General features: G+C 36.2%; 3 protein-coding genes and 1 pseudogene across 4 annotated transcripts; 2 read left to right on the plus strand and 2 right to left on the minus strand.

Annotated features, from left to right (window-relative positions):
* Positions 1-3,087: 3,087 nt before the first annotated feature.
* Positions 3,088-5,226, plus strand: LOC140986032 (protein NUCLEAR FUSION DEFECTIVE 4-like). Of its 2 annotated transcripts, XM_073453982.1 has the most exons (3): positions 3,088-3,216; positions 3,306-3,597; positions 3,749-5,226. In XM_073453982.1, exons 2-3 carry the CDS (start codon positions 3,328-3,330, stop codon positions 5,114-5,116), a joined length of 1,638 nt encoding a protein of 545 aa, XP_073310083.1. In that variant the 5' UTR covers positions 3,088-3,216; positions 3,306-3,327; the 3' UTR covers positions 5,117-5,226. The 2 variants fall into 2 exon arrangements, with proteins under 2 accessions (XP_073310083.1, XP_073310082.1); XM_073453981.1 differs by having other exon boundaries at positions 3,088-3,597.
* A 383-nt stretch (positions 5,227-5,609) lies between these two features.
* On the plus strand, positions 5,610-7,239 carry LOC140986085 (small ribosomal subunit protein bS21c). The gene is made up of 2 exons (XM_073454073.1): positions 5,610-6,063; positions 6,890-7,239. Exons 1-2 carry the CDS (start codon positions 5,645-5,647, stop codon positions 6,996-6,998), a joined length of 528 nt encoding a protein of 175 aa, XP_073310174.1. The 5' UTR covers positions 5,610-5,644; the 3' UTR covers positions 6,999-7,239.
* A 181-nt stretch (positions 7,240-7,420) lies between these two features.
* On the minus strand, positions 7,421-9,188 carry LOC140985925 (uncharacterized; annotated as a pseudogene).
* A 649-nt stretch (positions 9,189-9,837) lies between these two features.
* On the minus strand, positions 9,838-13,755 carry LOC140986084 (probable inactive leucine-rich repeat receptor-like protein kinase At3g03770). Its single transcript, XM_073454072.1, has 7 exons — positions 11,997-13,755; positions 11,583-11,716; positions 11,258-11,501; positions 10,686-10,897; positions 10,583-10,608; positions 10,325-10,436; positions 9,838-10,244 (listed from the first exon to the last, which is right to left on the minus strand). Exons 1-7 carry the CDS (start codon positions 13,354-13,356, stop codon positions 10,014-10,016), a joined length of 2,319 nt encoding a protein of 772 aa, XP_073310173.1. The 5' UTR covers positions 13,357-13,755; the 3' UTR covers positions 9,838-10,013.
* Between the last annotated feature and the right edge of the window lie 1,420 nt (positions 13,756-15,175).

A 15,175-nucleotide genomic window follows, 5' to 3' on the forward strand; every position in this document is an offset into this window, starting at 1 on the left:
GATTATCTTAAAAGGTTCCTATAATACTTGTTTCATCAACATAACTTAAAGGATAAATTTGATAAATAAAAGGAAGTCCAAGTATAAGTTATCTAGAAATATCTTTTGCTAATAAAAAAACTGGTTAGAATACAATTTTTATCTTTGCAAATATATGCTTTTGGTAATTTATAATTTATTTTTAAAGGTTCTCCTCCAGCATGAGAAAGAGAATGAATAGTTTTATGAAAATATTTAGCAGAAATTAATCATTCTTGTATAACATTTAAATCTGCACCACTATCAATCATAACAATAAAATTTCTCTTATAAGAATTATCAATTAATAAAGTAATATTAGTATACCATTTTTGATATATGAACATATTTAAAACAGATAAATGTTTTTTATTAGGATCAAGAAATGAAATATCTTGAATATTATCAAAACATTCAGATACTAAATATTATTTGTTATTTTCATTATCTGAAATTCGATAATTTAAGCTATTATCATTCTGTTGTAGAATTTTTATTTTTTCTTTAAGATTATTAATCTCTTTAATTAGATCTTGTAAAGTAACTGGACTTTGGTTACAATATTTTTTCTGTAAAAGATTTTTTACTTCTTTCATAGAATAAGCTTGTTCTTGTTTAGCAAGAATATTATTGCTACTGGTTGAAGCATTATTTTCCATTTGATATATAATTGTGGATTTTGAAATTGGATCCTTAATCATTTTAAGAAATACTAAAATATTATTATTAGTTAAAACATTAATATTTAGATCTTTAAATTGAGACATGAATTTATAAAATTCATCATTTTTATCATCAATATTACTTAAATGATTTATACAAGATTTTTCTTGTATACAAGCATCACATTCTTCTTGTTCTTAGATAATTGATTCATTATCTAAAATTTCTTCTAAATCATATGATTCTGAAGTATTTTCAGATTTACTATTATAATCAGAATCCTTATTAGAATCCATTATTATTTTAAATAATATTTCTTTCAGATTCTTATCTATATCTAATTTATTAATTTTTGTTTTAGCCTAACATTGATTTGCATAATGTCCAGGTTTTTTACATTTTCTGCAAATAATAAATTTATTATTATTATTTTTAAATTTTTCTGCTTTCTGTGATTCACGGCTTTTTTCTTTCTTTTTGTCTATCAGACAATTGTCTTTTCTTTCTATAATTTTTTTTCTTTATTTTTTCCTTTTCTTTCTATAATTTTTTTTCCTTTACATTTTAAATTACTTAATAAAGTACGAATTTGTTCGACATTATCAGTGAATCTACAAGTAAAATGTTCAATCATTGTAATTATTAAAAAATAGATTGCATTTTCTGTATGAATATTATTCTCAATTTTTTTTGAGTTAAGAATTTCATCTTTATAGGACTAATTTAAATAATTATCCCACCAACCTTTAAGTTGACTAGTAAAACCTGTCGTAATCATTTTAGCAATACTTTTATCATTATTTCTTGAAGTTTTACACACACTACTATACATAAGCATTATGTGAGCAGTATTATAAATTTGCTTATCACTAAAACCATCAATATTCTATTCATAAATACTTTTCCCATTATATATATTAGAGAAAATATATTCTTGTTCTTCAACAAGAGCATCCATAAGAGTGGAGCTATCATAATAATATTTGGTTTGAGTAGGTTCATCTGCGCATTTTATTTTATTAATTTCTTCATCAGAAGAATTTTTAATATTTTTGAACTCTTCATTAAGAGTATTTAAATTAAGATTTTTAAATTTTTCTTCTAATAATTTTTCTATATAAGAAACAGAAGACTTAAAATTTCTGTATTTCTATTTCTGTATTTTCTATGAGTTTTGAACTATGTATTTCTAAATCATTGAAAATTACGAACTAATGGGAATATATATTCTGAACATGTCTGATTCTTGTTATTCTCGATTTCTGTCTCACACTTTAGAAGATTAAAATATAAGAGTTAGCCATGAAATTTATAATTTGTTTAGTGCTAAAATGATACATGTTTTTCCGAATATGTGTTGTTTCTATATTGAATATATGTATACAAGATTTGTGTTGAAAATTATCTAAATGGTTGAGGGGATTTCTCTAATTTATTGAGTGACAACCATATCACTTACCCACTCAGACCTCTCTCAAATAAAAATTTAGAAGAGATCGAAAAATATGAACAGGTCAAGTTCTAGGACTGGTGAAGAACATGCAATAGATGTTGCTTCTTAGTTTTGATTATGTATATCCACTGTGTTTGTTAAGCATTAGATTATTTTTTTATATATCTAGTTTTACATTTTTGCCGTTGTAAAACAATATTTGAAACTGTATAAGACAATAAAATGTTCACTATTATTAATATATTTACTGGTTTTGAAGTTCTGAAATATATATTTTTGAGGTTTGTTGTTCTCGAATACATGTTGGAGAGCAACGTCGGTGTCAGCAGCGCCTCTTTTCTGAGTCGTGACATAACTGACTAAGGGAAAAATAACCACAATGAGAAAAAAATAACTTTTCTAGCTAATAATTTTACCTTGGAAAAACAACATTTTTTATCCACAAAGATGTCTCATTTTGCGTTTTAGTTCATTAACTTGTCAAAATTTGCTTTTAATACATTAACTTTTAATTTCGGAATTTCGGTGCAATTTCTGATATGGTTCCAGATACACAAACATTTAATGGCATCACATCAATATTTTTCTACGTTGTATTATCAATTTCGGTGCAAAAAAATCAAAATTACTATGTCAAAATTAACCAAATTTTATTACCAAAATCCAAAATAGAAAAAGTAAAAAATATTTTCACTTTTACCTTTTGTATCAACCTATCAAAAGATGGATGATGTTTGGGGCCCGGAGAAATATAAGTTGGAATCAAGCGAAGCTCACGCTTCTCCCTTATTCAACTGATTTACTGGTTTACGCTATTTTTTCTTCATGTAAGATTATGCTACTGTTTTCAATAAATTAAGATCACATCCACCATTATCGCCCCACCATCCCATTGCAATCGCCATTTATAGAAGGCATCAACCAAGAAAGATAAAGAACTTCTACCACCAAAATCTAAATCATAACAGATAAAATCAATCCAAAACTTCCATGATTTTCTCCTATGTATTTTCTGGGGTTCAAGAGCGGTCATCAAAAAACTATCATTGCATTTGCAGACAACCACCTTAGAAAGCAATACGGTGGACTATAGATTCATTTAATGGTGTTTTTCGAAAGGATCGATGATGGGTTCTATGAAAGATGAGATTTCTTCCTTTTTTAACAACAGATGGCTCGTTTTCGTGGCTGCAATGTGGATACAATCTTGTGCGGGGATAGGATATTTGTTCGGCAGCATTTCACCGACCATCAAAAGTTGTTTAAACTATAACCAAAAGCAGGTCGCGTGGTTGGGCGTGGCCAAGGACTTGGGAGATAGCGTAGGATTCTTGGCTGGGAGTTTATCTGAGATTTTTCCATTGTGGGGTGCTCTTCTTGTTGGCGCTATTCAGAATTTTGTTGGATATGGCCTGGTTTGGCTTGTAGTCACCGGCCGAGTTCCTGTTTTGCCATTATGGACGGTGAGTATCGAATTATTGATTGTAATAATATTGATTTTCTTCAAACTATTGCTCTTGATTCGACAAAAAAATGTTTCTGATAAATAAGATTGACGCAGCCCGTTATATCAGGGGATACTGTTTGACTACTTTCTTGATGAATTTATTGCAGATGTGCATTCTTATATTCGTAGGAACAAATGGGGAGACCTACTTTAACACAGCTGCACTAGTCTCTTGCGTGCAAAACTTCCCCAAAAACCGTGGCCCGATTGTCGGAATACTGAAGGGTTTTGCTGGTTTGGGAGGTGCAATCTTGACTCAGGTATATGCAATGATGCATTCCCCAGATCATGCTTCACTCATATTTATGGTTGCGGTCGGGCCGACGATGGTGGTCATTGGTCTAATGTTCGTGGTCAGGCCAGTTGGAGGTCACAAACAGATGAGGTCCTCTGATGGGTTCAGTTTCTCTGTTATCTACAGCATATGTCTCATCTTGGCTGCGTATCTGATGGGGGTCATGCTTGTTGAAGATCTAATTGATTTGGGCCCAACTGTTATCACAAGCTTCACTGTAATTTTATTTGTTTTGTTGTTGATTCCCATCGTTATCCCCATCACCTTAAGTTTCTCTCGGGAACCAAGGTCGCCAGAAGAGGAGCCATTGTTACCCCAAGAGGATGTCATATTCAGCGAGATCGAAGACGAAAAGCCGAGAGGAGTGGACTTACTGCCAGCTTCGGAGAGACAAAAGAGAATGGCTAAGCTCCAGGCAAGATTAGCACAAGCAGCTGCAGAAGGAGCTGTGAGAATCAAGAAGCGAAGGCCGCACAGGGGGGAGGACTTCACATTGACAGAAGCACTGATAAAGGCGGACTTTTGGCTCATATTCTTCTCTTTTCTCTTAGGTTCTGGTTCCGGCTTGACGGTGATCGACAACTTGGGCCAGATGAGCCAGTCCTTGGGTTACGACAACACCCATGTATTCGTTTCCATGATCAGCATTTGGAACTTCCTCGGGCGGGTCGGTGGCGGTTACTTCTCCGAGAATATTGTCCGGGACTACGCATATCCACGGCCTGTTGCCATGGCCATTGCCCAACTTATAATGGCGATGGGACATTTCTCCTTCGCAATGGGTTGGGCGGGGGATATGTACGTCGGAACCCTTCTGGTCGGGCTCGGATACGGAGCACACTGGGCAATAGTGCCTGCTACCGCCTCCGAGATGTTTGGACTGAAGAAGTTTGGAGCATTGTACAACTTTCTAACATTAGCCAACCCGACCGGATCATTAGTATTCTCCGGCATTATTGCCAGCAGCATATACGACAGCGAGGCGGAGAAACAAGCTCGGCACATGATCAGATCGAACACAGATGAAGCTCTAAAGTGCGACGGGGCAATCTGTTTCTTCTTGACTTCGTTGATCATGTCGGGACTTTGCATTCTTGCAGTTGTTCTGAGCATGATTCTTGTACATCGAACGAGGCCAGTGTATACTCATCTCTATGGAAAGTCCATAACTCGGAGGTAGCTATCGTAGCTGTAATTTTTATATTGTTTTTTAGAATTAATGATTTTTTAAAACCCAAAAACATTGGGCTGTAAATAACATTTGATTTTAACACATATGATTAAGTTAATTATGCTAAATAAACTCCTACAATCATGAAATTAAAAGTTTACTTAGGAAATATATTATTTTTTGAAACATCACAAAAACTCTTGCGAGTTGATTTCGTTAGACGGAACTCCTATTCAGACTACTCATAGAAAAAATTATTTTTCATATTAAAAATATAGATAAAATTGACTTATCTCACACAAAAATATCGATGAGATCGTCTCACGTTAGAAATGTTTGTTAAACCTCTCTTATAACTTTGAGTGTGATTTTAGCTGATCTCGCAAAGAACTTTTAAAAGGGAAAATCAATCGAACAAAAGCACGACCCAAACGGGCCAAACTATAGATGCAGAACAATCCGACCCGTATCGCTTATTCTACATTACATACGTGCAAAATTCCCTTATCCAGATGATACTATTCAGTAGTATGCACAATGGCTACCTCTTTCCTACCCAACCTCTTCTCTTTCTTCACCCTCTCCAAACAACCGCCGCCACCACCGCCGTCTCTCCCCGTGACTCCGCCGTCGCAGGTCTCTCTCTCCTCCATCAACAGTGGATTTTCGTCTGATGAGCTCCGCTGGAATCCAACACCTCTTTCTTCCTCTTCAGATGTCACGTCCGTGATTTGCCCCTCTCTCGCATATGCCAACACTCTCTTCTTCCGATCGGCGTACAATGTTCAGGTTCTCGTCGATGATAACGAACCGGAGGAGAAGCTTCTCGGCCGCTTCAGAAGAGAGGTCATGAAAGCTGGAGTCATTCAAGAATGCAAACGCCGCCGGTTTTTCGAGAATAAGCAGGATGAGAAGAAGCGCAAGACACGCGAGGCTGCGAAGCGCAATCGTCGCAGGTTTCTCTTTTAGTAGCGTATTAGTTATTATTATCTTTTAATTTCTTATAATCACATTATTACGGCTGGAAATCCAAGGAATCATGTTCGTGATTAAAAATCGACTCCTGGTCTGTTTTTTCATATCATATTTTATGCATCGGTTTACTGCTTGAATGTGTGTGGCAGTCCACCAAAGCAATGCTTAAGCTTTAGCCTTTGGTATTAAGAATTTTACAAAACTAGCCATACAGACTAAACAGAGCCAAAGGTAGTATGACATCACAATGTTTGAGGTTCATCCTGATTGAATACCTACCATCACAGCTTCGTTATAGCTTATTTTTGCTAAGAGAGCACCTCAGGACTCACTTTCTCCTGGATTGTTTGGACAATCTTGCCTCCTAGAAAATTTAAAATTTATGTTGTCAATTGTAGTTTTAGTTTGCGTTTCTTTTAGAATAAGGGAAAGTGTGCATATTACCAGTTGTTGAGTTGACTGTTAGTTTTAGTTTTCTTGCAACTGTTTTTGAAATATTTAAACCAATAGAATAATTGATGGCTCATAGCATGCTGCAACACAAAGCATAGAAGTTTTTCATTACTCTTTGCATTTGGCGTGATAGCGCACATTGTGTTTCTTTTGCTTTTTCTATCGTTTTTGGTTCCTTCTCTCGAAGCTCTCGAAGGTTCTTCATATAGTATATGGCCTGTACTTGTTCCCAGAAAAGTCCACTATCCTGTTTCCAACTAATTTTCAAATTTAATGGCCAACCGTGTTTAAATTTTTGGAGCACTTGATGTTGTCATGATTCTGTATCAAGTAATTTTGTTAAAATCTTATTAGGCGCCCTCAATGGAAAAACGATACGCAAGATAGAGAAGAAGCATCTAAGATCAAGAAGAGGGATGACGATGGAGATAACTGGGATATTCCTGAAGGAGCCCTTGCCTAATGATCTCTTATTATTGTTCCTGTTCTATGTGATAGAATACTGCTGCTCTCCCATCCTTTCTGGAGGCTTTTCAGTACATGTAACTTGTCATGATATTTTTTCTTTAAGTTTTACCAAAACTTTACCTTCTGCATTCTTGGTGATGAACATATGATGTTTTTGAATTTTGGTTTCATGTATTAACGAGAAAATGACTTGTCAACTGTTTATAGAAACATGACATTTTCTTGGCATGGTTGGATCTGCTTGTATGTGTACTCTCCGCGCAAGGACTGAGATTAGATTTATCTATCACCGCAGATCCAATAGAAAAATTATTGTCCAAATTCAATTTCATTGGATAATATTCCAAAAGTTCCAAGGCCACCTCTTTTATTTCACAAAACAAGGTAATTTAATGATTCTGGAAGTCTCTATGTGTGACCTCTGTCGTGTTGTAATCTACATCTTAAGACCAAGCCTATTATCGTGCTCATTACCCTTGCAGCAAAACCAAAATATGCATCCCTCCACCTTTTATTGATTATCAAAGAGCCACATACTCCCCAAGACCCTATCAGGTAACCCAATGCAATGAAAGCAAATAGCAAGAGCTTTTCCAGATTATCATTCTCATTTATATCACCCCCGTCATCACCGGGAAATGGAGACAAACAGATGCTCACCACATTCAGCTGATAATGGAATTCCACAGAGAAACATGTTTCCTTCATAAATGGATGGATCATTCAGTGTCGAGAACTGATTGCTTGTGGGAATCCTGCCCGACAGGTTATTGTAGGATAGATTTTAGTGATTCAGGAAAGTTAAAGCCGCCATACTTGGTGGGATAGGCTCTGACAATAGGTTTTTTGAAAGGTCCAGCGTTTCCATCCTGTCAAGCAATTCATGGATAAATTTAGGGCCTAATCTGAATAGGGTTGTGATTTCTGCTGGGATTTCTCCGGATAAATTGTTATTTGACATGTCGATACTGTTTACAAGGTAAAGGATGGTCTTAAACAGCAGTAACTTCCCTTTTGAAATCACCTGCAGGCTCCCCTCGTAAAGCTCTGTATCCTGAGGCACTAAATCTCTTTTAAAGCCACTGATATTTCCGAGGCAGGAAGGAATTTTCCCAGACAAGTTATTTTTGGGAAGATCCAAAATGTGAAGGACTGAGAGTTTGAATAGCTGTGAAGGAATGTCGCCAGTGAATGTATTGTTGCGTAATCTTAAAATAAATAGTGATGCCATGTTATCTCCAATCCAAGCTGGAAGGCCTCCGGAAATATTATTGTCACCCAAATCAAGGCTAGTTAGTTGGGTGCAGTTTCTCAAGCGGGAAGACAAGCTTCCTGAAAGATTGTTGCTGGAGAGAATGAAAAATCGAAGATTGGCTAGGAATCCTATGGAATCAGGTATATTACCATGGAGAAAGTTGTTTGACATATCGAGAACGTAAAGCATGGGCGTGTTAGCCCAAGAACCTGGAATTTCTCCATGAAGTTGATTATTTGACACGACTACAGTCATTAACCCTGTCGAACTGGCCAAGGACAAAGGAATTGTACCATTCAGATTGTTTATTGAGATGTCTAAGTCTGCCAAAAAAAGGCAATGCTGTTCCAATGTTGTGTGGGATGGGTCTAAAGAATTTGTCCCTTAGATACAAGGTACTCAAATTAGATGACCAGCGTGGGAGATATCCCTCAAAACTGTTGGAATTCAAATCAACATTGGAATCGGAAATGAACTGTAGTGAGTTTGGTACCCTGCCTGTCAGTTTATTGAGGAAGCCTGCCACCCAAAGATGCACCAGATAGATTGAGATACCTCAATCTTGTAAAGGACCCGAAAAAGTTGGGAATTTCAGCCCCTTGGAAATTGTTCATGCTCAAGTCTAAATGACTCAAATATTTTAGTTCAAGCAAAGAAGAATTTATCTCACCGCTTAGCTCCTCTCCATAACCATGGACACCACTGCCGGAGTACCTGTTTCCTAGGTCGAGCTGGATGATGTTTCTGGTTCTGTTACTATTCCTTCCCAAGAAGAGAGCCTTTTCCACATATCCACGAGATTTTCTTTGAACTTTAGCAGCGCATTCTTCTCATTTTCTTTGCAACTAGAACCGAGATTTTGAGTGCGAAACATACACAAAAAAGTATAAGAAATGAAAACCATTGAAATAGTACCCTTTCCCTACCCATTCTTACTCTACAAAAGAGAGCAACTAAATGTGTGAATTTATGATTTTGATTCACCTGCATCTTAAAGCTAATGACTACGAAGAATTTCCAAGAAATTTTGGAGAACATGTACCGGTCTACTGCAAAATTTGGAGTCAGTCTTGGTAATGTGAAATNCCAGTTGACCCATTGACTAGAATGCTATGGATGGATAGTGCTTTTTCAAATGAGCCAGCATGTTGAATTTACCACGTTACATGAAAACTAAAGTGACGTCGTTTTTCAATTACCCATAAGGTAGAATCAACAAATCCCCTATGATGATTGATAAAATTATAAGACGTCATGCAGATAGACGTATAAAAACACAGTATGGATGGTTGATTGGACGAATATAGAGATTATTTAAATTATTCCATCTTTTCGATATTTTCTCTTATTAAATCAGGTTTATTTTATATTTTTTTGTTATCATGTTTATTCAAGTTCTTTGAGCATCTATTTTTTCATGTATAAGATTCAACTTCATGATCATTTTTAAAAGGAATCGGATTTCTTATCATTGTGGGATTTAATTTCGAAGCAAAGTTTATAATTAAAATGAATGTTCATGTCTAATGGGAGTTTTTCAAAAATAAAAGTTTTTGTTAACTTCGATTAAAAGAATTCTTTGTTTAAATGTATCTTGATAATCTTGGTCTTAAATCTAATTAAAATTTGACATCATCTTCACAACAAACTCAAATTACTATTATATGATTCTTCTGTAACTTCATGGATTCTCTACCTGTATTTATTTACACAATGACAAATACAGAAGAGGACAGCTAGTTATCTGAACTGAAGCTATGACTGTGTCATATTGTCTGATTTCTGATCTGAATCAGCAGTAGCCTGGACTTGAGCAGCATACTGTAAATTCCAGAGAACGTCCTCGAACGATGGCCTGTTGGAAGATTCCGGGGATATACATTTGTTGGTGATGGATATCACTATGGACAAGGATTCTTGGGAGCTAGTGGCTAGCACGATTGGATCCACTAGTTTCCTTCTACCATCTTGGCTGCTGAAGGATGCCTATCACATGGAAAAAGCAACAAGAGATGAGATATTTGCTTGGAGCTACCAATGGATGTATTGTTACCACATTCACACACCATTTCGTTTAGCATAAATGCTTCTTTGTTTTCACTTGCATCAGGACCTACAAGCGTTTCAAACAATATGAGCCCAAAGTTGTAAACATCGTCGTCCGGCTTTTCCACATGCCTGAAACAGACATTTCTAGAGAATCAATCACAACTAGCAGAGATATTTTCATAAAGGAAACTTGGAAAGTTTGTTATTGCTTGCTATCATTTTCAAGCAGGGTTGTTTCTCGACGAGAATATTTAATAAAATGCAATGTTCCTTACTCTGCTTTCGCAGCATCTTTCTTCGCCTACAAACAGAGATTGCACGAGTTAGTCATACCTCATACAACCTTAACATATGGTCTGAATATTGAAGGAACCATACCTCAGGTTTTTCAGTTTCATCACCAATTATGGACATTCCGTAATCGCTAAGCTTTGCTATCTGATGCTCATCAATCAGTACATTATTCGTCTTAAGCCGATTGTTAAATGAAGGGGGAATCACCCCAGTATGCAAAAAATGGACACCCTTGGCTACATCAATTAGCACAGCCAATCTGTTCGACCATTTCAGAACCTTCTCCGGGCAGGTTTCTTGCAGCAACAAGCAATTCAATTTAAGACTCCAACATATAAATTACAATTACTAGTTTTAAAACAAGACAGATAAATGGTCCAAACATATTTTTATCTGTGCTATATGGCTTCAAATAGATCGCACTCGACTATAGGAAGCTCAAAACTCATTGTAGGGAATTGCTTTATCTTCTGTTTTACCAAAAGATAATTAGAATAGCTAATCACCTTATTCAGTCAGCAACAATCCTATAAACTCTAGTCAATAACCAAAAGAGACAAAAGATTCTCTTGTTTATTCAACCAACATTGAGTTGCCATTATGCAATGACTTAATCCTCCAAATTGAGATGAGGATAGTGCCTAAAATATAAGTACCTGAAAGATGAGAATGTAAGTTCCCATTTGGAATGAATTCGTACACAAGGAACAATCTATTCACGGTGATGTTCTCCTGGAGTTCTGCTTCAACGCAATGACCCAGAAGATTAACTAGGTTCGGATGACGAAGTTTTGAGAGCAAATCCAGCCTCAACTTGAGGTTCCGGACTGAGTATTTTCTGAATAAAGTCAAAGATCGTATGGCAACAAAGGCACCATTTTCCAACTTTCCTTTAAAAACCTGCAGAAATGAAGGTAGACCCAGAGGTAGTCAAGAACTAAATTTTCTTTCCCAACAGAGCTGAACCAGGCACAAGGATACCTTTCCAATAGTGCTTTCACCCAGATACGATGATTGCTCAAACTTCCCTGTGGCATCTTCCAGTTCTTTTATGGAGAACACCCTGAATGCTGAAGCAGCAGGGTTACGCATTTTCGCTGCTGGTGAAATTACTCCTGGAGTACAAAAAAAGAACCCATAAAAAGACAACAAAAAGATTATTATACTAGAAGGATTACAGATGCAATTTCTCCAATATAGAACAAAGATAGAACACAAAAGCATGGTGCGGACGCCTCTATGAAATTGCAATAATTTCCACGTCTAGTATATTCTTAATTTGCGTAAAAAAACCACTTCAAAAGCATGATAAAACATAAAATTACTAGTAACCAAACTTGCTGGCACTTCCAAAGTAGACCTGATAAAGTGCAAAACTAATTCGACTCAACTTACTAGCATTTTCAAAAACTTCAGTTGAAATCCCTGACCTTGCACCATCTTGCACAACCTTTGGTGCAATATGCTGAACTACCGTCTCCTGTACAATGTGTCTTTTACAGAATGTGACATATCCAACACCCAAGAGGATGACTACAATAATGGCAGTTCCACTGATAACACCGACCACCACTGCTATTACCTTTCTCGTAAATAGCCTTTTCCCACTATCAAGGTCTTTGCAGTATTGCGCCGGATGCTGGTTAGTAGCATTGGTGGAAAAGCAATTCCCTCCAATTTTTACAATTCTAACATCAGCAGCAGAGTCCAAGCAACTCGGAAGCTGACCTATGAATCTGTTACCAGAAAGATCAACAAGACTCAGTGTGTCCCCACACCTGATATTTTCGTCAAGTGATCCACTGAGAATGTTGGCTGATAAATTCAAGTAACTGATGTTGGGCAAAGAGAACAATACAGAAGGTGGAGTTCCACTTATATAATTGTCTGACAAGTCAAGATGCTGAAGTTGCTTCAACTGGCCAAATTGTTCTGGAATGCTTCCAGAAAACGAATTGTTACTCAGGAAAACATTAGCCAGTTCCTTGGGCAATGGAGAAAGTTCAGAGTCCAAATTATTGTCTCTCAAATCTATCAACCTTAAGCTAACTAAATCACCCAAATAAGGTAATTTCCCAGAAAGGAAATTGTGGGACATCACAACTTCAGTCAGCGTCGCCATTGTGGACAACGCCGAAGGAATCTGACCCTTCAACCTGTTCTTCTTTAGGCTCAAAATGGACAAATTTTTTAATGAATCCAACCACTCAGGAACTGTATCATTGAAAAAGTTTTCATCCAATGTCAACGTCTGAAGCTTTACCAACCTAGAGATTTCAGATGGGATTGGACCATACAAGAAATTCGAACTCAAATCCAAACCTTCAAGCAAAGATAACCGATGAATTTTATCAGAAAGTGGCCCCCAAATCCCCAAAGACACTAAGCTAAGGACCCTTAAGCTGGACAATCTCGTCAATGTAGTAAACAAAGAATCAACAGAGAAACTCTGAGATAAGGTTTGATTAGGTACTGCAAATCCACTGAACTCACTGATCTTTGCAGGCTTAGCTCCAATAATCCTGAGTTCGGTCACAGAATCATTCTCACACTTAATGCTCATTTGCGGCGGGGAGGACAAGCTACACAAATCCCCATTGTTATTTTCCCAAACACTTAACACCACTGGGTACTCCAAATGCTTCATCAGCTGGAAAAGTATTTCCGTGTCATAGCTTCGCAACTGATGAGTGGAGCTTGACGCAAAGAGAACCCAAGAAACAAACGCCAGAATAAAAGAAGATGAACGCCCCATTTGCGAACTTCAGCTGGTCAGGGCTGACGAAAGAGAGAGTAAAGACCCAGCGAGAAGAGTCTTTCCATGAAGAGCTAAGCTAAAAATGCAGTATATTTCAAAGACTGTCCCTTCTAAAGTGGTCGATGAAAAGAAGACACAAGCAGCACTACATTCAAGACGGCACTTTAATATAGGCTCGTTTATTGGTGGCTTTAAATGATAGAATCTGCCACCAAATTCCAAGAACAAGCTGAAACTGAAAATGGGAATTTCAACATTGATGGCTGGTGAATAGCTTATTAGGAAAACCCATAAAAGAACCAGAAAGAAACAACCTCAAGCTACCTCAAGGCACCAGTAGGATGCCGGATGGTCTTGGTAGACCTGCCTGGGTCTGGGTCTGGGTCTGGGTCTGGGTTCGGATGGTTAGGGTTCGGAAAATCTAGGCTCTTATGGACGGCTATGGGCCCAGTTACGGATCTGACGGGCCGATTTCAGGTTTGGGTTTGGTTAATCTATGAGTACGAGTGTAGTTAATCTTGTCGATATTCACAATAAAAAATAATATTTTTAGCATAAAAAAGTAATATTTTTTCATGGATGATCCAAATAAAAGATCCGTCTCACAAAATACGACACGTAAGACCGTCTCACACAAGTTTTTGACAATCATATTTTGTTTTAACGAGTCTTTTTTGTCGATCTTTTCTTGATTATCCATTTATAATCATAGCTTTATCATAATTGTTTATTCATCTCTCTGTTAATTTATGATTTTGCAGCATTTTTACTTCTCACAAGATAACATTTCACCTCCCAATTTTTTGCTATTAAATTTATATTTTCTCATTTTTCTTGTTAATTTTATACAGACTTGTTCTTGCTTATTCTCCCCCGTTTTTAAATAAAATAAAAAAATTCTTCAATCATAATGAAAAAATTAAACATTTATCAACCAATGAAGTAAAATATTTAGTAGTAATAAGCATGAAAGTTCAATTTTAATTTTAATTCTAAACTGAAAATTGAACACATTAATGGTCATCACCAACTATCTTCTTTTTAAGTAATTTAAGATGCCTCCATGCATGATTCGTTTTTTCACAATAATTAAGAGAATTAAACATTAATTATTATATTGCATGTCATAATGATTATCATAATAATCAATGTTTAATTCCCTTAATTATTGTCATAGGTTAGGAAATAAGGGAGGCATATTAATTGAGAGTCTTCATGAGAGATTGGTTGAAAGAAATAGTCTATAGCCTTTTTTCCAAAATTATATTCCAAACATAATTAAATATTTAGGAGTTATGCTTAATATATAAATATAAAATTAATAAATATATTATGTTGTTTTCAGACCTAAAAAACAAATCATACAACTTAGACAATGATTATAATATATGTCAAAATGAATTAGATTTGTCAGTTGATCCGTCTCCATCATATAAAATAGGTGAGTTGGGTTGATAATTTCTTAACCCACCAAAAGACGGGCAGTCCGCCTCAACATGCCAAATTACACACGAGTCTGTCGGGTTGGCCTGCCCCACTCCGCCACCTAAAATAAGTGAGTTGAGTCGGTGTTTTCCTAACCCACCTAAAGAGTGTGACGTCCAGTCTAATGGTGGGTTGTCCATTAGATATCTGAAGAAGAACCGGGCAACCCAGGCTGTGCGCTTAGGAAAGCAGACCGTCGGCGTTCGTTTCCGCTCCGTAGAAGAAGGTTTGGATATTTCAATCTTATGTCGTGAAGTTTTACTACAAAGGGAGATGAATCAAATACAGATTACAATTTCATGATAATAAGAAATGTTCAAACGTCAATATA

The sequence above is a fragment of the Primulina huaijiensis genome, chromosome 10 (assembly GCF_012295235.1).
Source record: "Primulina huaijiensis isolate GDHJ02 chromosome 10, ASM1229523v2, whole genome shotgun sequence".
NCBI lineage: Eukaryota > Viridiplantae > Streptophyta > Magnoliopsida > Lamiales > Gesneriaceae > Primulina > Primulina huaijiensis.

Bases quoted from the DNA above. Each gene is read 5' to 3' on its own strand.
- LOC140986085 (XM_073454073.1), top strand. From the start codon at position 5,645: ATGGCTACCTCTTTCCTACCCAACCTCTTCTCTTTCTTCACCCTCTCC. The intron at 6,064-6,889 runs GTTTCTCTTTTA...AAATCTTATTAG, and splicing joins GCGAAGCGCAATCGTCGCAG to GCGCCCTCAATGGAAAAACG.
- LOC140986032 (XM_073453981.1), top strand. From the start codon at position 3,259: ATGATGGGTTCTATGAAAGATGAGATTTCTTCCTTTTTTAACAACAGA. The intron at 3,598-3,748 runs GTGAGTATCGAA...AATTTATTGCAG, and splicing joins CTGTTTTGCCATTATGGACG to ATGTGCATTCTTATATTCGT.
- LOC140986084 (XM_073454072.1), bottom strand. From the start codon at position 13,356: ATGGGGCGTTCATCTTCTTTTATTCTGGCGTTTGTTTCTTGGGTTCTC. The intron at 10,609-10,685 runs GTATGGTTCCTT...CTCTGTTTGTAG, and splicing joins ATGAAACTGAAAAACCTGAG to GCGAAGAAAGATGCTGCGAA. The intron at 10,437-10,582 runs GTAAGGAACATT...TGTCTGTTTCAG, and splicing joins AAAGATGCTGCGAAAGCAGA to GCATGTGGAAAAGCCGGACG.